We start from the raw sequence: 20,820 nt of genomic DNA, 5'->3' as shown, positions 1-20,820 counted from the left end.
GAACACCAGATTTTGAGCAGTAAGAGCATTTAATGGTGTGGCTGTGGGCCCGGCAAGGACGGTTGGCTTCACCCTCCAAGGCCTGTTTAACCCCGTGGTATGGACACAGCCACAGAAGGTGCAGGGACACCCACATCCATCCTTCCTTTCATGTATGCAACGAAGTCATATTGTCTTTTCTATAAATTCATCTAACAGCACCTTGAAAAGAGTTAGATTTTTCCTGACTTCAGTGTTCCTGATGGCAGGAAGCTTTTTCTTAGGAAAAAAAGAGAGAAAGGGAGAGAGAGAGGAAGAGTGGAAAAAAGGTCAATTTGCATCCAATTTGTTTAGACAGAAAAGCTTCTGTTGGTGTTTTTCCTTGATATATTTACACAGAGGAATCAAAATCTCTCCTCACCTTTGCTGTGTTCAACTAAATACAGGAGTATGGAAGTGGTCAGGGGCCTGCCAGAAGACAGAGTGCACAACTCACCTGTTTCAAGCCACCAAGTCTCTTTCATGCTGCGTGTTAAAAAAATAAGTATTTTTTATCCTTGTTACTACTGCTTATTCCAGTTCTTACTTCTATCATAGTTAAAAAGCACCTCCGAATTTCCAACTCACACCTGGCCAAAACCACGTGCCAAAACCACGCCAGGGACCGTGCTACCAGTTTAACACTGTGGGTGGCCGTGTCTGTTTGCCAGCACAGACATAGCTTGAGACTGTGATTAGCAAGAATGTTTACTGAGTTGAGTATCACAGTTACCAAATGAAGTATTTCTCTGAATAGCCTGGATCCATAGGCTGCAACGGGTTTGCAGGATTTGAACTCTCTCATCAGGATCGCTCTCTAGCTTTGTCCTCTCCAAGCCCCAGGGGTTAGCATGGCCACCAAGCAGCGAGAGAAATTATCACACTTAGAACAAAAAGATGTCAGAGAAACTGGAAACCAATACATACACATCCATGTTTCTGAAAACAGGTAGGCTTAAACTCAGTGTACGCAGCTGAAAATCAAACATCTGTCTCTCATTTTTTTTCTCATGAATTTGTCTAATTTTTTTGAACACGTAAACTGGAATTCACTGATTCCAGTAGTAATGACTTCCACTGTTCAACTGCATCAGTAAAATCTAGAGTGTGATCGAGCTGATCACATACAGGCATCCACGATGAGGTGAATTATTCTTCAGACTCTTTTGACTTTTTCTTGACTCCTTCTACTCTTTGAGTAGAATTCCACCGGTCATCAAGGGAGCACAGACATCTGCCTAGATGTAGATACATATTAACAGACACCCACAAACCTTAGATTCTTAGGCAGAATGGATCTCTCCCCAGTCTTGAAGCTATGCCTATGCAGGTGAGATGAATCCTACCTTGTCTATCTATTTCTGGTGTTCCTCAGCAATAACATTCATTATAAACTGGACAACCTCAAGCAACTTCTCTTTGACAGTCCAGCCCTTGAGAAGCCGCTCAAGGCTCAGAGTGGCTTTGTGCTTCCAGTTTCAGATGGGCCTCGCAGCGAGCATGCTGCTGCTGAGCCAGGCCGGGCCTTGTGCTGGAGTCAGCTCTGAACCTCTATCCTTTGGGGAACCAGAAACTCCCTCGTGTTTCTTCTTTCACACTGGATTTCGTGCATTTTTACAAAAGGAACTTCAATATAAATAAAACATTTAACACAACAGGTTCATTCTTTTGGCACATCTTTACATTTCATTTGACTCTGCTTATCAGTGGTTCACAAATGCAATTCCTTCCTTTCCCTTAGACAAAAACAAACAAGCACAAAACCAGTCCACCTACTTAGAAATTAAAGAAACTGGTGCAGGACCCTCCTTAATTCTCCAGTGTATAAATGGACATTTACATTGTGCTTTTTGAATATCAATACCTTTCATTATAGCTTTATCCCAGGAAAGAGACACTATTATTAAAAGAATTAATTGTGCCTTTTGTATGGTTGTCTGTTAGCGCAAACCCTTGCTACACCAAGCACAACTGGCTGTGTGGACATGACTAAGATCTAGGTTAGTATTTCTGTGCTAAGGCAAAGGGCTTGAGCCAAGGCAGCAGAACGGAATGCTCTCCTTCATCCATTGCTTGCTCTAGAGAGCGTATCCAAAATAGATTTGGCACCTTTCACCATTTTTAATTTCATGCTGTGACTCAGAGGTACATTTTCATGCTCAGCATTAAAAGTGGTTCATTTTTGAACATCGTGACCAAGAAGAGAAAGGCGACGTAAAAAGGTTATGTCATGGGTAACTAGTGAGCCTGTTCCTGGCAGGAGCAGACCTAAAGGATCTGTTTGACCAAAACAAGTACTACTTTGTACTTTAATAATGCTGACAATTGGACAGTTGATAGACTGCTCATGCAAAAAAATAGTCATATTTGAAATTTTGTCACAGCTTTCACTGGATGGTCTCAGAGAGAAATACAACAATTAAACACCACAGTGACCCTGTGGCAAATGAACAGAAGAAAGCAAAAAAGCTTGCGCTGACCTCAGTCCATTCTAACATGATTTAAAAAAAAATGTGCTGGAAAGAATCTTACAAACTCTTCCCTGCTTTTTCATAGTAAAAGAAATTATCTTCTCTGAACTGTGGATAAAAATTCCTGCTTAAGGCAGAGAACATTCCTCTGCAGTGTAACAGCAAAAGAAGCTCTTCACTGAACTTCTGAGAAATCTGGGTTCCTTTGCTATATTCCTTACTTTCTTTGTTCCCCTTTCAATTGATTTTCCTTTTAATGAACAGTTATATAAATAAAAATGGCTCATCTCTGAGTCGAGGCAGGAGATGGGGAGTAAATTGACAAGTTCATGCAAAAAGCCCACAGCATCTGCACGTCGTTAAAAAGTGCCTTTGTAGTAGTTAGAAAAAAACAGAAAGGAAGAATTGATTGTATGTACACGTGTGGGTGGTAAAAGTATTTTTAGCTAGAGGTGAGAGGCTAGAAGCTGTCAAAAAACTGAGAGTAAGAGCAGAGTAGACAGGAGATGCCCCAGGTGATGTATTTTAGATCAGGCTAGTTGAACCATTTTATAAAATAAACCTGTAAGTAGTACGGGAAGTAAAAAATATTTCCTATTTATATCAGAACAGTTTGCTAATTAAGTGCATTTCTTTGTCTAAATTTAGAATGGTTTCTCTATTGCATAGCACTATTGAGGTCATAGTTCCAAACACAAAATCACTGAAAAATGGGCTGAAAACCCAAGGAGAAAGGAAAAGGACTAAAGTGGATACTTGCAGTATCTGCCCATTAGATGTGAGAAAGCCCTTTTTTTTTTTTTTTTTCCTTTTCATCCATTTCTGAAAAAAAGAATCAATGTAGGTCATAATGAGCTTAGCCTGTGTAGTGTTAAATCCAGATTGTTTATTTATTGTTTCCCGTCCCCTGATCACATTTTAGGCAGCACATTTCTGTTATCTAACATCAGTTCTGGCACTATGAATAACAGGATGGCAGTGTCCAATCTTAGGTATGCATTTCAAATGAATTAAAACACAGTGCTCATCTAGAATTACTGCAACTGAGTCATGACCAAAATAATGGACAGCTGAACTTGTACAGATTTGAATTTGAGGACTCATAGAAGAAGAAACATAAATGGGATTTTGCCCTTCAAATTTAATAGACTCAGATTTTTATACACATGACCCTGCTATTTCAGAACTCTTAACCTAAGAGTTAACCTAAGGAGAATAAGTTTTCTTTCTATTTCTAATTCAAACACCAAAAAAAAGATTTTTCCAAGACTGGATTTTCAGAACTATGACACTTATTTTCTGTGGATTTGTGTTTTATCACAGAGGTCATAAATGAAAGTATGAGGTCAACTTTTTCTCCACGGTTGTGGATTTTATAATGTCACTTTCTTATATGTCTTCTCCTGCCCTTCTATATAGCTGCCTGCTTTCACAAAACTTTCAAGAGTTTAGCTACCTTTAAGACAACTCCCTTTTGGCAAACATAGATAAATTTGGACAATGGTATTGGAAGATATGAGGTAGCAGGACTGACAGACAGATTGAATACTGGCTTTATATAAGGAATCAGTTTACAAAGGCAGAAATTGATATTTAATATTCAATTTATGATATAAAAACATTCTAAATGCTATAGATACAAGAATTAAGAGTCTGTAGATTGTATAACAGTTCACAATAGTACCTAAAGCAATTGTATTTGGCAATTCTTTCAATCTGAAGTTCATGCCGTAACTGCACGTACTGGATCTTTTCACCTAAAGTATGTCTCAGTCCTACGTGAGGCATCAAGTGTGACAGCAACACTGCACTTGCACATCTCGAGGAAAAAAACAAATCACAGTGAGTAAAGGTTGTGAACTCTAGCTCTTTTTACTCCAGCAAAATTATAGAGAAATCCTTTATACGCAGAATACATAACATGCTAAAATTGGAACTTGAGCTGGACAGTTTGTGTGTGTTGTGGAATCTTTCATGACTGCACTTGGGCAGGGACTCAAAATTACATATCTTCTGGCACCTTCGGCTCTATTACACGTTAGCATTATGTGGGACCATTGGTTCTACCCTGACTCAGAGGGAAGAGTGCCTCATTCTGAATCACTAATGCCATATCCTGCAGCACTCTAGCGAAGCCCTGGCAGTAAGAAAGGATAATTACAATGTGGTTACTAAGACTGATTTTTGAGATGCTTTTATGCATACCTCAGGCATGTCAGTAGGTAAAATGCAGTCAGCTTGCCTAGAAATACCCAAGTGTCTTAAGTATATTATTTTCTACCACAAAACCGGGCATGCGAGCTGAATCTTAGTAGACAAAAACGTCCAGCTGAATACTGTATCCGGAACTACTGTGCATTTATTTTCATACATATATTTAAAAATACTAGGTATGAATACAAAACTATTTGACAAGTTTCTTTCGCCTTTTAAGGATAAATAATGAACATCTATATAAAAGATGTTGTTTCCCTTGCAATAGAAATAGTAGTCTCTACTGTTTTTCTGGACTCTGTGAATAACTTCTGAAGAAAGAGGTGTAACGCTGGTACCAGCCTTGCTCCATCAGCAGACTTCACAGGATTTTAATGACGTTCTGTGAACAGTTAGCCCAAAATCAAACGATCCTTGGTGTCATGGGGACACTTGCATAAATATTCAGGCTAAGATACATAGAAGCAAAGCTTTAAGATATTTGCACTGTTTACCACTTGTCTTGCATGTTGTCACACATCACCAGATACAAAATTGCAGGGAAATATAATTACTGGAAATATGTTCAGTATGAAAATGTGTCCACATGTTCATTTATACATACTCATGTCATTTTTCTCTTTTTTTTCCCCCTCAAATACAGCCTCTGCTTCTCTTTTCCTCAAGTGGAGTCTCTTTTGCTTGCACCCTTCAGGTGCTCTCTTCCCATTGCCTTTCCTTTCCTTCAGCAAAGCCTCTTTTTCCCACCTCTAGAGGATTTTACTGTCTCCTTCCGTATTCCATGTGCTAAAATAATCAACAAAGAAGAAGTTTGGGCCAACGTTAGCCTGGATTATAGGAACAGACCGCAGTTTACACGTCTCAGTGCCATTGTTTCAGGACGTTTGCAGATCCGCGCAGATACCCCCGCGTGGGTTACACTCAGCTCATGCTTTCAAGGAGGACTAGTTACTATTTTTTTTTTTTAAAAAGATAAGATAAATCACAATTTGAAAACGCCGCGAAGGTCACGTAAACGTTCCCACACTGGACGTGTGACGACTCTGACTGGCAGACTAAGAGACACCACACGAACTCTGAACAAGCGAGGATGTACATTTTTATTATTCCCCCCCGGTCACACCAAACACCGGGTTTCTTTTCCACAGGTGCCCCCCTCACGGACACCCCCGTTCCCCCCCGCCCCTCACGCCCGCCATGCGCAGGCCGCGCCCCCCCCCTCCCGCGCTGCCCCGGGCCAGGCCCCAGCGGCGTCCCGGAGCCCGCCCGCCCCCGGCACGTGACGCGGGGCGGTGACGGCGCCGTGCCCGGGAGCTGGCACTGGGCGGCGGGGACGGGGCGGGGACCGGGGCGGGAGGGGACGGGACGGGACGGGAGGGGAGGGCACGGAGCGGCCGCCGCTGGATCGGGGCCCGCCGCCACCCCGAGGCAGGTGAGGGGCTGCGGGGCGAGGAGAAAGAGAAGGAAGAAGAGGAGGAGGAGGAGGAGGAGGAGGAGGAAGGTGGGGAGGTGCCGCCGCCGCCGCCGGGAGGGCTCGGGGCACGGCGGCGCCCCGCTCTGCCGCCGCCATCCCGCTCGGCGCGGCGGGGAGGCGGCTCCGGGCCGCGGGGAGGCGGCGGGGAGGCGCACCTGGGCGCTGCGGGGCCGTAAGGAACCGAGCCGGGCCGTACCGCGCCGCGCTGAACCGAACCGAGCCGTACCGGGTGGTACCGAGCCGTGCCGGGCCGTACCGGGGCGCACCGAGCCGTGCCGAGCCGCCTGGCGCAGCCTCCCCTCACCTGCGCCAGCCGCAGCCGGGCTGCAAACAAAGGGAGCGCGGCGCTGCCTCTCCCCGGCTCCCCCCCCCCTTTACCCCGGTTCCCCCGGCTCACCCCCCCTCCATTTTGGGGTTTTTCGCCCCTCTCCCAGTAGCTCAGCACCGGCGGGGGTTTTGGAGCCGTTCGGAGGCGGTGCGTGAGGCCGCAGCACGGTGCGAGGCGCGCGGTGAGGGCAGGTGGGCTGGCGGTGTGCGGGGGGTCGGCCGGGGGTGCGCCAGGAGCCCCAGAAGTGGCCCTGGGCAGCTGTCTGAAATCCAGGGCTTGTGCAGGGCTCTGAGTCAGTAGGCGATTGTTAAATGGTTACTTATTAAGCCTTTTAATTTTTAAGGAAGTCCGAGCTCCGGGAAGCTGCTTTGCTTTGCGCTTGTGCTTGATTTCTAGCCTGACGGTAGGTAGCTCTGCGAGGAGACAGAGCAGGAGTGAGCTTGCCTTCAGGAGCCTGCAAGTTGTCCGTGTTTCGTCTGTGTTTGTTGGTCGCATTTGCATTTTGCATGTATTTTTATACAACTTCTGCGGGCCGCAAGCGCAGGCTTTGCAGGCGGCAGTTTTTGCAGGCGCTGGTTGGGTGCTGGCTGCTCGTCTGACCCACCAAGTCCCCCGAGAAGGTGGCTGGAAGGGGTCCCCAGGGGAGGAGCAGCATCAGCGGGGAGAGACTGGGACAGATGGGGCTGCTGTGGGGTCGGTCTGCTCAGAAACCATCATGCGATACGTCCTGAAGTGCTGAGAAAGCTGCCAGTGGAGAAGCAGAAGCACAGAGTATACTGCACTGCAGCCAGTTTATCTCATCTGGCCCAAACCGATAATAACTTATCCCAATTTAGCTTCCGTACTTGGGTTTATTTCTGCAGCAGCTCCTCAGAAGGGTTCATTTCAGTAGTGGGTAAAGTTTGATTCTGAAAATGGAAGAAGATGGCGCAAGTCAACTGCTGCTCCTTTGTAGGACATCATGAACAAGGTCACAGGAAGAATTTTAAGGAGATCAGTTAATATCCTCAGTGTTTTGTATTTAGTAATTTGCTGTGTTTCTATTATGAAGTAATTACATGCTGTGGTAAGTCTCCCCCAAGACAAATATAGAAGAGAAAGACTTGAGTTATACAGAAAAGGCTTCTGCTTAATTACTTGGCTCTAGAAGATCAGGAGAAATTACTCTGTGTGTAATAACTTGGGGAGTGGTAGGAATCTTACATTGTGCACCTCCTGATTTTTATTTTTGTCTTGAGTTCTGGGGTAGTGCTGAAGTTAGGAATGATCATACTCGATGCAATACATAGTATTATACATGTTGTACGTGGTCCTCTCTGTGCGCATATGTTTGTCTGTGTATGCTAGGGCTGTGCTTCTTTCAGGTCCATTTCCACACGCTTCAAGATGAGTTTAGCGAACATCTTTCTGCAGTTAAGAGTGAGAGTTTCAAGCAGATGAACTGCAGGGTTTCAGTTTCCCTAGGAAAGGCCTCCTTGTAAACAAATACAAAGATACCTAGAATGAACCACTCCAAGCAGAGATGAATTTGCCATTGCGGCTGGTTGGGTTTGGTAAGAAAAGATCCCGGTTTGGTGAGAAACGCCCAAGTTCCAGCTGGGCTCAGAGGCTGGCTGCAGAGCTGCTGCGTGCCCATGCTGAGGGGTGTTGGAGCTGGGTACGGGCAGGGCAGAGCTGACCTCAGCGAGCACGGTGGGCTGCCTGCTTTGCTCAGCCTTTGCCAAGTAACAGCTGGGAAGGGTTTGTATTGGGAGCGGGAGCTCGAAGAGATCCACGCCATGGCGTTGGGTGAGAGAACTCGTAACCGTCGGCCCTGTCTGTGTGGGGACACAGACACGGGTGTAATCGTGAACATGCTCGCTCTTTGTAGCAGCCCAAGCGCTCTGTTAAGTGGCAGGATGTATTTCTACGTGGGGATGTGGCCCACCTTAAATTAGTTACCTGTAGCATTCAGGTTTCACTTGCCAGATGGAAAATGTGGCCTGAATCTGTTCTTTGGCATTCGTGAAAAAAGTTTCTTCATGTTTTTGTTGTCAGTTGGGGGCATTCATTGTTATTAATCTGTTCACCAGGTATTAAGACTTTATTTAAGGTATTAAAGCTTACGGATGTCCTCTGTGGCAGTCGATGGCTTTTTCATGCCTATCACTCTCTAATTAGGATTTCTCAGCCTTCTTTACTGACGTGGCTGTCATCCAGCATTTCAGGTAACGCTAGAAAAAACAGCTCAGGGGCTGCGAGGCCTGACCTGCTGTATCGCTTCCGTGGCTGCCCAGTAGCAACAAACTCACGTGCTCCAGATGTCACTGCTGTGCTCTCAGGTCTGAATTCTTCCGTGCCCTGTGCTGTAGAGGCTCAGCCCAGGCTCCCGGGGCTCTGTAACCGAAGCTCCACGAGGCAGACAGTGCGTCCTCAGAGGATGTCACCAGTAGCTGTCCCCCGGGCTATGCACAGGGTGCAGGCAGTCCTGTCTTCTGTGGTGCAACAGCTGCGTAAAAAAAAAACGAAGTAAAACTTCCTACGTTTGGATCCACGAAGTCAAGGCAGTGCTAGTTGTTTGCAGACTTAGAGGCTTAAGTCAATATTTATTAATTAAACTCGGTGAGAAGGATTTCCCACCGATACCATAGGTGTTTCTCTCAGGGGAGGCGCAGAAGTAGAGCCTGGCTTGATCCTGATGATGTGAGCTATTTATAAATCAGTTTCACTGTTCTGGCCAGCCGCAGAATACAGCCTGTCTCTTTTCATCCGATGTTCAGTGTTACAAAATGCTTGCTATTGACTTGATAATTTTGCAGCTCAGCTGAAAGAACAAAAAACTGTGCCTTTTTTTTTTTTTTTTTTTGGAAAAGGCATGGGGTTACAAAACTGACTTCAGAATAGGGTAGAGCTATTTTTGTAGCTACTGCATTTTATTTAACTTCTATTTCTCAAAATTCTGTTAACTTTTTTGAAGTGTAAAATGCAACTTATATTGAGCCTATCTATCTTGAAGAAAAAAATAAGCATTAAGCATGCATTCTCACTAAATAGTTATATGAAGCAGGCAGGAGAATGAAAATTCCAAGCTTTCAAACACTTGGGAGCCCTGTGGGAAACCACGGGTATACATTCTTTCTTTTGGGAGAAGTAAAACCAGCGTGAGTGGGTTGTCTTCTTACATTTTAATATCCAAGGCAGCATACCTTAATGGTAGACTGTAACTTGGAATCGCTTCTATTTTTCTGGTATATGACCTTGAAGCTGTGAAAGGGATTGGTAGCGATGCTGAAGAAGTGTTGGGAGGAGTCAGATTTAGTAACAAGGAGGAAAATAATGTTTTTATGTGAGTTTCCAACGCTGCGAAGAGAGTGGGTATGTTTACCTGCTGCTGGAGTTGCTAAACAACTGCAGAAGTGCACTTAAAAATACCGATTTATGTTGAGCAGCAGGTAGGCTAGTTGTTCTGTACCCAGACTGTAAATAGACTGCAGTGCTGCAAATGTCAGTGTGCTGTTTTATGGGGGAGAGAGTAAAAGGGAAAAAAACAAAACGCGCACACAAAACCCCAGACAATCCGAGCATTCTTTCCTGCTGCTTTGTGTCCCTCTCGTCAGCTTTGTTTGAATGTGGTACCATCTTTCTTTCTGCCAAGTCCTGCAATAAAATTGCAAGTCTGATCTTGTGACTCCATTCGGAGTCCGGTAAGCAATTGTGGCTTTAAGGCTACCTGTAGGAAGTGCGTCCTGGGTGTCGATGGTGGACTGTGGGAGAAGGGACGACATGGTTTAAACACATTGTTCTTTCCAGGCTTCGTACTTGAGCTTTTTAGGGTTGTCTCTTTCTATTGAGTTAAGTGGGAAACGCAACGTATTCGAGGATCGGATCAAATAGCAGAAATGGTGAAAGAAAAATTGAGGAACTGTTAGGGGTTTCTGCTTCAACTCTCCCCAGAAGTCCCTTTTGTTGTTTGTGCACTTAGTCCCTCTTACAGCCTGCATCTGTGTGCCTGCATGGAATTGCATTAGTTCCGCTGTGTTTCAGGGTAAACACTGTAAATCTCATCATGAAGTCTCAACTGGCAGAGCAGCGAGTTTCTGAATTGTTTTTCTCATTCATAAAACATGCGGGATTTGTTTTAGACTTATCTGTTAATCTTTGGGGGTTAAAATGGCAGCATTTTATTGAATTCTCCTAAACTCTGTTTGAATGTTAGAGGTCTTCCCCATTTACTTGTATGCTTCATTTTTTTTTTTCAAGATTAAGGGACTGTATCTTACAATGAACACAACACAACGAAGTAGTGTGGAAGTTGCTAAGACTGACGCTTACCAACTCGTGAATCGCGACTTTGATGTTAACATGATTAACTAGAGGAGAAAGCATGGTAGTTCATGGATATGGGTGCAGTTGTCGTTGTCTAGACTGTAGGATGCTAAAAAGCCCTTTTCAAGATTTTCATGTAGTATCCTTTTATTATTTATTTTCAGTTTTGCTTCATAATCCTGTTTCATTATTTTTTTGGGTCTTTGTTTTAGCACATATCGCTCTTGGTTATATCAGGTTTTCTGTGAAGTACATTAAAACTAAAAGCTATAAAAGTAATTAAAACTAAAAACTCTTCTAAGAGCAAAGTGAATAGGTAGAATTTAAACCGCTAAAACCAGAGTATCTTGGAAACTTTAAATATTTCTTTTAACCTGAAACTGTTCTAGCATTACAATAGTATATTGCAGTTATACCAGCAGTTTATAGAAGTAAATCAGCATTTTTGAAGACTGGCTAGAGGTAGAGGCAACATGACGTGCGTGCTCAGATGGCACAGGTTGCCCAGCTCCTTAGGGATCAGTTTCGGCACTGAGGTGGAGGTCAGCAGAGCCTGTATACAGCGTGCAACACGTGGGGCAGGGATTGCCAGCCCATGCTGAACTTGGTGACTGGCGTGTAGCATTGGAGGAAGAATTAAAGGATTTTGTAAGGAATTCTGAGCTCTCTGAAGGGACTTGTGAACTGAAGGACAGCTCAAAATAAGCAAACCATAATCTTTTCCTTTTAAATATATTAAATCCAGAATAGTGATGCAGTTTCATAAGAAATTAAGCCTGTATGTAAGCAAGAGAGAGACTCAGACTAGTCTCCCCAGTGATGGTTAACCTTGCTTAGTAAAAGAAGCAACAGGGTTAACAGGTAACTTGGTAGCAAGAGGCTTCTGCGAATACGAGGGTTAAATCAGGGCTTCGGTTGTGTTGTTGACTTTGTTTTATTGCTGTGAAAGGTACCTGAAAATCTTGCTTTTTTTCATCAATCTCTCTGTCTGAGGTTGACATAAATTGAATATGCCGGGTTATTTTTGAAATTATTTTCCTTTAAAGTGCTCTTGGACAATTACTTCATTATGTAGATATAACTTTTTTTTTTTCCTTGCAGCTCTGATTATTAACAGGAAAATAACACTTCTGAAGCAGAATGTCGCTTACTGTTTGCCGGAAAAGGTGAAATCTTTTCAAAGAGAGATGGCTGATAAGGGTGGGAAGATCCTTCCAGGACAATTGTACATTGAAGTGGAGTATGACTACGAGTACGAGGCCAAGGACAAGAAAATTGTGATTAAGCAAGGAGAGAAATACATCTTAGTGAAGAAAACTAATGATGACTGGTGGCAAGTCAAAAGGGATGAAAATTCCAAACCCTTTTATGTGCCAGCACAGTATGTGAAGGAAATACCACGAAAAGCACTGATGCCACCTGTTAAGCAAGCAGGAATGCTGTCAAATAATGCTTTAAAGTTGACACACGGATTACAGAGGTCGACAGAAAATGTGAATAAGTCACCAGAGCTTTCTAGTTTTGGAAAATCTTCTCCAGTTCAAGTGTCTTGTTTAGTTCGAGATGCCAATCAAAATCTGGGACCGAACAATAGCCCTGGTCAAACTCTTGGGTTGAGTCTGGACCTTACTCAAAACAATGGAAAACTTAACAACGAGTTGCAGTCTCCCAAAATTTCCAATCAGTATAGAACCATCTCCATGGGTCATTTCCCGTGTCCAGAGTTCTTGGAAATAGAGAAGACCAGCTTTTTGCATGAACAATCTTGTGATTCAGCAGGAGAAGGCTCAGAAAAAATTCATCAAGATTCAGAATCTGGAGATGAACTCAGTAGTAGCTCCACAGAACAAGTGCAGGTAAGCTTAAAAATGGTTTCTGTAAATGTGTGTTTTTTTTTTCTTCTCCCTATTTCCTTGTTACCATAATGGTTTGTTACAGTTTTGATTTTTTTTTTTTCTGTAATAAATTGAGATTAAGTCAAAATGTATTGTCTCAGCATGAACTAGCTGTTGAAGTCTAACCAGTTGACATATGTGGTTCTATTACTTGCAGAAGTACTTTGGTTTGGCGATTAATTCCATTTACGATTCATGCGATTGAATGTTACAGAAACAGCCCTTCTTTATTAAGTTTGTTTGGAGATGACGCTTAATTTGGATTATTCTCTTCCAGAGGAAGCGAGCCTGTTGCAGTAACTCACTTGGATTTGTGAAAGCAGAGGAAGATAATAGTGCTAGTTACAGTCAGCTTTTTCTAAATCTGTGTGTAGATAGTGTACAAGCTGTAAATTGACGTACTAGAGGGTTTAATAGCTTAAAAAGGGTACATTTAGATTTGTATGGAGTTTAATTTCTGGCTTGATTATTTTATTTGTAGGCTCTTGTAATGAGTCAGCCTTGCCAATTTTGCTTCTCACAACTTTACACTGGATTAAAACTCAAAACATGTGAGTTTTGTTAATTAGTATGGAAGAATCTCAGGAATGATGTACTCCCACTTCAGGCTAAAACTGAGCATTGATTTCCTTTTTCTTTAGTGAAATGGAAGTCATTTCATTTACTTCATTTTTTTCCTTTTTTTTTTTTTAACACCTCCTTGCCCTTCTCCCCCATTAACAACAACAACAAAAAGGTTAGCACTGATTTAGATAATTAGGTCATACTTCTGGTATGGATAACCAGGTTAATTGGTCTGTTGTAATTCCAGATTAGTTCTTGAAGTATTGATGTGTGTGTACATGTGCATATTTATGTATTTGTGTAATACAGAGATTTTAATCCCCAATATACAGAGATTTTAAGTTGTTTTAAAATTCTCAGATTAAAAACTCCCTGCTCTTAAACTTCCTTACACTTTATTGTTGCGTGTGTACAAACCGACCACTATAATAAATCCCATTTGTCAGCCACTCGCTTGCCGCATTCAGGACTCACTTAAGGGTGGTATTCAAATGAAAGCTGATGCTAACTTCAGAAATGAAAATATTACTGTGGAGAATTGTGCATCAGCACTGGTTTGCTAATAAGACACAATTTGTACAAAGCTGCTTAGTTGATATGAGTGAGTATAGAAAGGTCTTAAAGATACAAGATAGACTGGGTGATTTACGTAGTCATGAACTCTTAATCTATATTATTATGTAATATGTTGATATTTATTGAAGTACCCAGAATCAGGAATTCTTAAATATCCCACTCTATTCTTGACCTCTTTCTTCAAAGTCAGAGTTCCTCTAGTTAGGGGATTTCATGCCTCTAATATTTGTTACCTTTTCTAACAATTTTACTTTCACTTTTTTTTTTTTATAATGTGAATAATATGGAATAAATGGGATTACTGAATTTCATTTCTTCAATTTTTTAGTTTTAGTTTCATTTTGTACTTCATTAACATAAAGATTGTTATGAACAAAGTGGAGAAAATCGATGTCCTAGCTCACAGTAGCTGATACCAGCTGCTTAGAACTCAGGATAAGATAACTGTTAGGCATTTACTATAGAAATGTGCAGTGGCTCATCTGCTGTTGGATTAATTGAGTGCTGAATGAATGACAAAATACTAAGGAATGGTTTGAAAGTATATTTTACTCTAAATAGTTTATCGCACTTATTTTTATGTTGTGTGTCAAGACAGTTTCCTCTAGTGTGTTGAATAAGCATAGCCTTTCCTAGTTAAAGCAGATGAAATCGATGTTACATGGGTGTCTTCTGCCACACAGTAATTAACATTCAGGCCTGCTGTCCAGTTTTTGTGCATCTTCGTGGTACTGATACAGTGACACAATCTTTTCACCTTTCTCCTCCATCCCACTGCCTCACCACTAGGACCTTTTTATATGTGTGGACTTTGGTGGGACAAGTATGCACATGTGTGTAGACTTTACGGGGTTGTAAGGAAGGTCTGAAAATGGAAAGTGTCCCAGTGCTTAATATTCCAAATCCCTACAGCTGAAACACCACATTTTTAGGCAAATCACGGTGGCGTTTGACGTGTGTTGCCGTGGAACTTGTCCTAATCACAGCCTCGGACATCAAGAGAGCGGGTGCTCAGTATGCCTCGCAGTTGCCTTATTTTAAAACCATGAAGTAACTTCATCTCGTCATGCGGAATCATGGGCTCTTTCAACACGATAAAAATATTTGACATTTCGTAGCCATAGGGATTAAAGCAGTAGTAGAACTGATGTCACTGCAGCTCAGTCTAGATACTATGAGTGCCAGCCTTCTCTGGAACAGGCCCATGTTTTTTTTTTATAATTCTTTCAATAATGAGCGTTGTTTAGTACAAATCAGCTGTGCCGAAATTAATGGCTTAGAAAGTTGTTTTTATTGCTTTTTAGTCTGTAGTGAGAACATCAAGTTCCCTGCTTTTGCACACAAACAGGATTTTGCTTCCCAAGACAGTCCGACTGCGGCTCTTCCTTCCCTCTGCCTGCTGTGGGATTCAGTTTTATGCCATCTGTACTGCAATGAGCTTCAAGCTACAGGTGTTTTCTCTTAAATTTGTAAGGTTAGAGACTAGACTGGCCTTGATAGTATCTCTGTGTGGGTGACTTTTTATTTCTTCCTAGACTCATGATTTAAGAGTCTGGCTGGAAGGGGAGTTGACATCGATGTCAGCACTGAGCTGGTACTGAGGAAGCCTGAGAGTTAAGGGGTGTGCTTTTGTGGTCGAGTCGGTTTGGAGAAGGAACCTTTGAACTTACCCAGCCCAGCGGCATGGTTTCCAGCCAGCCACGGAAATGAGGAATGGGTTAGTTTGAGGTGACAGTAATTTTTTGTCCCTATCCCAACCTGCAGCGTTTTTTCAGTATCCTGAGTATGAATATACGAGATGCAGAGGAGTGCTTGTATTACGAAATACTTCTGAGAGATGGGTACGCTATTCTCTGAAGATTATCCTACTTCTTCTTTCCAGTAACGAAGTACAACTTCTGTGGCTGAACAGCCTCCAGCTCATACATTTGCCGGCTGTGGAAATGTTGGAAGATCCAGTCTCCAATGTACTGCATAAAGGAAGGATTTTTTGAGATGTGGTATGGAATGGAGGTTAGGGAGGTGACAATGTGAGCAGAAGAACTTGTTAATGAAGATGAGGGCAAAATGATCTGATCAAGAGGGAGGAAAAAAAGGAAAGGGTAATGAATACTTCTGGCTCTTTGTGTAAAGAAATTCCAAGTACTGGGTGTAACTCAGATGCATAAGGTGCGCTAAGAATCAGATGTTTGCTTATGGACTTGAACTGTAGGAAGGCTGGAGGTAATTAGAGAAAGCAGGGCTTGAGAGGAAATGTTCCAATTTAACCAGATTTAAATCTGGTGGAGATAATACCTGCCAGTAGAACTGGTATTGAATGAAGTGGGTCAGGATTGCGCAGATGGAATCACTGGCACGCTGATTGTACTCAAATCTGAGAATGAATGAATGTTTTCAACAGAATTTTAGGACAGTGGTGTCAGGTGTGATGTCCAGATCCTATGAAAAGGGCAGAAAACAATCCTTTGAGATGCTAGCAATGGGAAAGAAGGAAACTAAGAGGAGAATGTTGCAGCAGAGGATGCGCAATACTTGAGAGAAGTAGCTGAAAGGTTAGTGATGTGCAGTATAGGCCAGAATAATTGTTGTGTAGGTGTGGGGGGGAAACCCAAAACCTACGCATTTAGCCACACCTGATTTCTTAGGAAGGAAGAGTTGAAGCAAAAGTGGAAAAAAATTAATAGTAGTTTAGAAGGCTTTGGGACAGTGTTTGCAAGTAAAATGTACTCTGATTTTGAGAGAGGGTGTGCAGAGAGGAAGAAGTTGGTTAAGTTCAGAGATCATGCCAAGGATGGTTGGGTGTTATCTTTATAGAAAGATGGTACTTTGGAATAAAATAGCTGCAGACAGAAATTAATCTGCTTTCAGCAATGCTAATGTATAACTTACCTGAAATACTTTTTCTGATGAGGATGAGTGTAACTTCCTACTGTGTCATCAGAGACATGGATTATATAGGTGATTATGTATGTGTATGAGTAAAATATTTGCTCTGACTTAGTGTTACTTCTTATGCTCATTAAAAGTTACTTTTAGTAGCAGGCTGTTTTTAATCATTATAAATATAGACAGTGACCCATTTGCAAAGATTGTTCTGTCTTTCATCCTCTTTAGTAATTGACTATTGCATAAACTGTCAAGTGCTAAAGGGGATTATCACTAGGATGACTGTTTTGCTTTGCTTAATTCTGAGTAGTAAAGATCTTGCAGAGAGATCCTTCTGTTTTACTGTAGAGATTTCTGTGGGAATTGTTATAACTTCTTGAATGGAGACTTTTTGTGTGTGTGTGTATGTTTCAGTAGATAGTGTGAGTGCATCATCTGGAGGTCTTAGCATTTTTGTCTATTTTGCCACCTAGTTGAAAGGCTGGTGGTAAATCTTCAGTATTAGACTACCTCGGTCAAATACTAAAACTCTAAATAAGTCTTTTGTTACTGTTTTTGTGGCCCTCAGATTTAGTTTGCATAATAACATTTTTTTTTTAAACTTCATTAAGTAAGTTAGAATACGCTGAAATATACCCATTATAATGAGGTGAAGAATAAAGCTTTTAGTTCCTTGTCATTAGAAGTTGTCTGTGGTATTTTGTAAAGCATTAAAACAATTCTTTTTATGTAATTCCAATAACTGCTGTTAGAATTTAGAAAAATGTTTCAGGCTGGTTAGAAAGTTGTATCAGTTACCCTGAACCTGCCTTTTCTTTTAAGCAGTACAAAATACCACCTTCAGCTCTGACAATGGCAGAATCTCCGCAGCCGGTAAACGCTTATACAGAAAAGCAGTACCAGGAAAATGAACTGATGTTTTGTCTGGCTGCTGCATAAACTTAAAGCAGCAGGCGATACTGGAGACTTGCTTGTTCTCCATTGGCAATGCTTCTGTTGGTTTTTAAGTTGGGAACTTCCAGATGCAGAACAAACTCAAATTGCTTTGTAATAAACAAAAACCCTACTTGAGAATATTTGATCCTATCTTGTTCTTGCACATTGCGTAACTCTGAGAATAAACAATTGCATTCTGTATATATTTACCTAGTTGCTTTCTAGACAGTTGTTTAATGTTCCAGTGCTTGTATGTTAAATAAATGTGCTGTTATTTTGTAGAATTCTAAAGAAAGTCTCACTTGTTTCACAGCAGTGTGACAAAACAGTAGGGAACGTATGACTGGATAGAATAAAATGCAGAACGCTTTTTTTTTTGTCAGATGGGCAGCTCTCTGGAATAGTAGACGTTTGTGCTTAAAAAAGGAAAGTAAAGTCTGTGCACATCTAGTACCCAAACAGCTGATATTTCTGTGTCTTTGCAGAGGTGTTTGATTTAAAAGTGATAGACAGAAATGGGTTTTGTCCTTACATGGTTTTTATTCTAATATTAAAGCAAAATACTTTTAAACAATATAATCTTCTTCTGAATAGTGAGAATTGATGATGAAGAGTTTCAAAGACTTTTGTGATGGTGAGTGATTGGGCAATGTAGTGTTAAATTACACTTATAACTTTGCATTTAATCTATCTTAGTGTGGCTTCTGAGCTAGTTCTTGGGAAAGATTGTAACTGTTGAGTACACCACTTTATGGAAGTGTTAGGTTAATATAAAGAAGTGATCAAATAAGTGTGGATAACGTCAGTTGTAGAAAACATTAAAAAAAAATGCAGAAGTTTGTAACTAATTCCATGGTATTTCAGTATCTTAAATACTTTGCAGTTGCAGTCATCTTTCTCATTGAAAATCTCTCATGGAAAATGAGAGAGTGCTGAAAACAGCACACAGAAAGGTGAAAGGTATGAGCAGAGGCGTGGAATAGTTCCCATGTGAAATCTTTGCAAAACCTTTTCTCTCCGGGTGCACATTTAGTGTTACATCCAGAATAGGTATTGTAATTATTGCTGCTGAAATGGCTGAGAGATTGTTCAGAACTAAAGTAGTCTTATTTTTTTTTGTCTTTTAACATTTTTTTCTGCCTGTCTTTTCTGTTGTAAACTCTTGAGGGTTGAGAACTTGTGTACAAAGATGTTCTGACGATGGGCGTGGGTATTGTGAGTCTCTGTTTCAATGAATTGTAGTTCTCCCTCAGATAAAAGTTTTGTAAATGAAACCTTAAAGCTGAGGGGTTGAGCTTATTGCTTTTGTTGGTTTTTGATGTTGTATTATCTGGCTTCAACTTCTGTTTGTAAGCAGAGTTCCTGATTAGAATTTACTGGCACCCCTCTTTAATCTGAAATTACATATGACTTTTGAATTTAATTAATAGTTTTAATTGTTCCCTTTTTAAATGGTTTGCCTGGGGCTTCTGGATGATCTTCAGATCATCCAGTTAAATTAAGTAGCTTCCCCGTGTTCTGTTGAAAGGCACTGCTGAAGAGCAGAGTGTTAGGCAGGTTTTCTGGCCGTGGCTAGCACAAGCAGATGTCATCTTTCTCTTGCTTTCGTGGATTATCATTCAGCTGAATAACTTTGCTGCTCTAGTCAGCGCACGGCTCTGTAAATATTTATTGCTGGTAGAGCATGGAGATGGAACGGTGTTGGCTGGAGGAGTGCTGCGATCGAGTATGTAAATACCGGTGCAGCAATACCAAAGGCTGTGCGTACTCCTTTATTACAGCCTGAATAGCTATAAATAGTCTAGTGCAAAGTTTGCAAGCGTGGTGGACTGAAGGACTCGCTTGCCTTTTTAGTACAACTTAGGGGCTGAGATACCTACAACAAAGGTACTATGTAAAGGACAACATACTGCCTGATAAAAGCAAAAATACTACTCCCCAAAATCTTTCTGAACTTGTTCAATATATATAAGTGTTGTATACAAATTTCTTTTCTAGGCAGCTTGACAGGTTGCCAGGATGTTGTTCAGAATCACTTGCGCTACGCAGAAGTTCCACAGCACGTTGCATATAACCGGTGTGACTCCCTCATCCCTACGCTCACGCCCGTGCAGATAAAGCCGGAGGAGGCTTTGTTGCTTCCTGCCCGGCCCACTTGTCATGGCCGGGCCCCGTGGCTGTGGTGTTAGGCCTGAGGCGAGGCAGCCCGGCCCGAGCTCCCTGAGGCCTGCCAGCGGCATGGCTGTCACAGCGCTCTCCTTCCAGCCCGGTGGCGCTCGGCCTGTCATGGCGGGCAGCCCCTCACGGGGCAGGTGCTCGTCGGTCACCCACTGCTGCCCTCACAGCTCCCGGCTGCGGCCTTCGGTCTGACTTGCTTTCTCCCATCTCGTCTTTGTTGGCTGGAAGGATTATGTTCTTCGTTTGTCACCTCTGAGAAGGGAGGACATTTACTGGGGAGCAAATAAAACTTGGAAGGGATTTTTTTTCTTGGTATTCTTCCATGCCCTTCTCCCCAGAAGAGACCTGTCCGGTCCGTTCCTTCTCTCCCCAGTGTTAGAGTACTTGTTCTTATAGCAGGATGTGGGTTGTGATGTACCGAGGTTGAAACTTAAACTTTGTTTTCAATTAACTGTGTGTGTAAAAACCTGTATTTCATCCCTTTCCTTCTTTTCTAGTTTACAAGCTGCTATTGTAACCATTGACTAAACAAAACTTGGGTATGTTCTTGTGCTCAAATTTATTTTTTTTATGGAGAACGAGAAAAAAAAAAACAACTCCCATGTGCTTTGCAAGTAACTTGTTTCTTGCTTTGTAAAGCTCTAAAGCCTCAGCAGACTTTGTCCAAACTTAGGGTCTGACGAAACTCCAAGTAACATTTATGAAGGATGTAAGACAGTGCTATCCAGCAGCTGCAACTCTTTGGCATGCTGTTTGTTAAAACAAATAAAGAGAACATTATGAGGAAAGATGATGTTGCGCTGACAATTTATTTCTTTGCAATTGGTTTCAGAGGGAAGATTTTTTTTCCTTTTTATTTGCGATCCATCAGTTGACTCTTCTGTTAACTCTTCAGTTAAACCTCCCTGTGGCTTCTTTCACTGTCAGTTTTGTGGCTCTTCCCTTGCCTTCTTGTAACGTGGTTGCTTTCTGCAA

The 20,820-nt window shown here is 42.0% G+C and overlaps 1 protein-coding gene across 13 annotated transcripts in view; it reads left to right on the top strand.

Annotated features, from left to right (window-relative positions):
* Positions 1–5,982: 5,982 nt before the first annotated feature.
* ARHGAP12 (Rho GTPase activating protein 12) overlaps positions 5,983–20,820 on the top strand; it is a 77,789-nt gene continuing 62,951 nt past the window's right edge. For 8 of the 13 annotated variants that reach the window (XM_083824621.1, XM_083824620.1, XM_083824618.1 and 5 more), the window contains exons 1-2: positions 5,983–6,135; positions 11,912–12,666. In XM_083824621.1, coding sequence (XP_083680747.1) covers positions 11,998–12,666 — 669 coding nt within the window. In that variant the 5' untranslated portion in view covers positions 5,983–6,135; positions 11,912–11,997. Of the gene's footprint in view, positions 6,136–6,629; positions 6,653–6,875; positions 6,909–11,911; positions 12,667–20,820 lie in introns of those variants that run through there. The other 5 variants (XM_083824628.1, XM_083824624.1, XM_083824619.1 and 2 more) reach the window with 5 other exon arrangements.

The sequence above is a fragment of the Anser anser genome (assembly GCF_964211835.1).
Source record: "Anser anser genome assembly, chromosome: 2".
NCBI classification, from domain to species: Eukaryota; Metazoa; Chordata; class Aves; order Anseriformes; family Anatidae; genus Anser; species Anser anser.
This window is presented reverse-complemented; position numbering and strand designations above follow the sequence as displayed.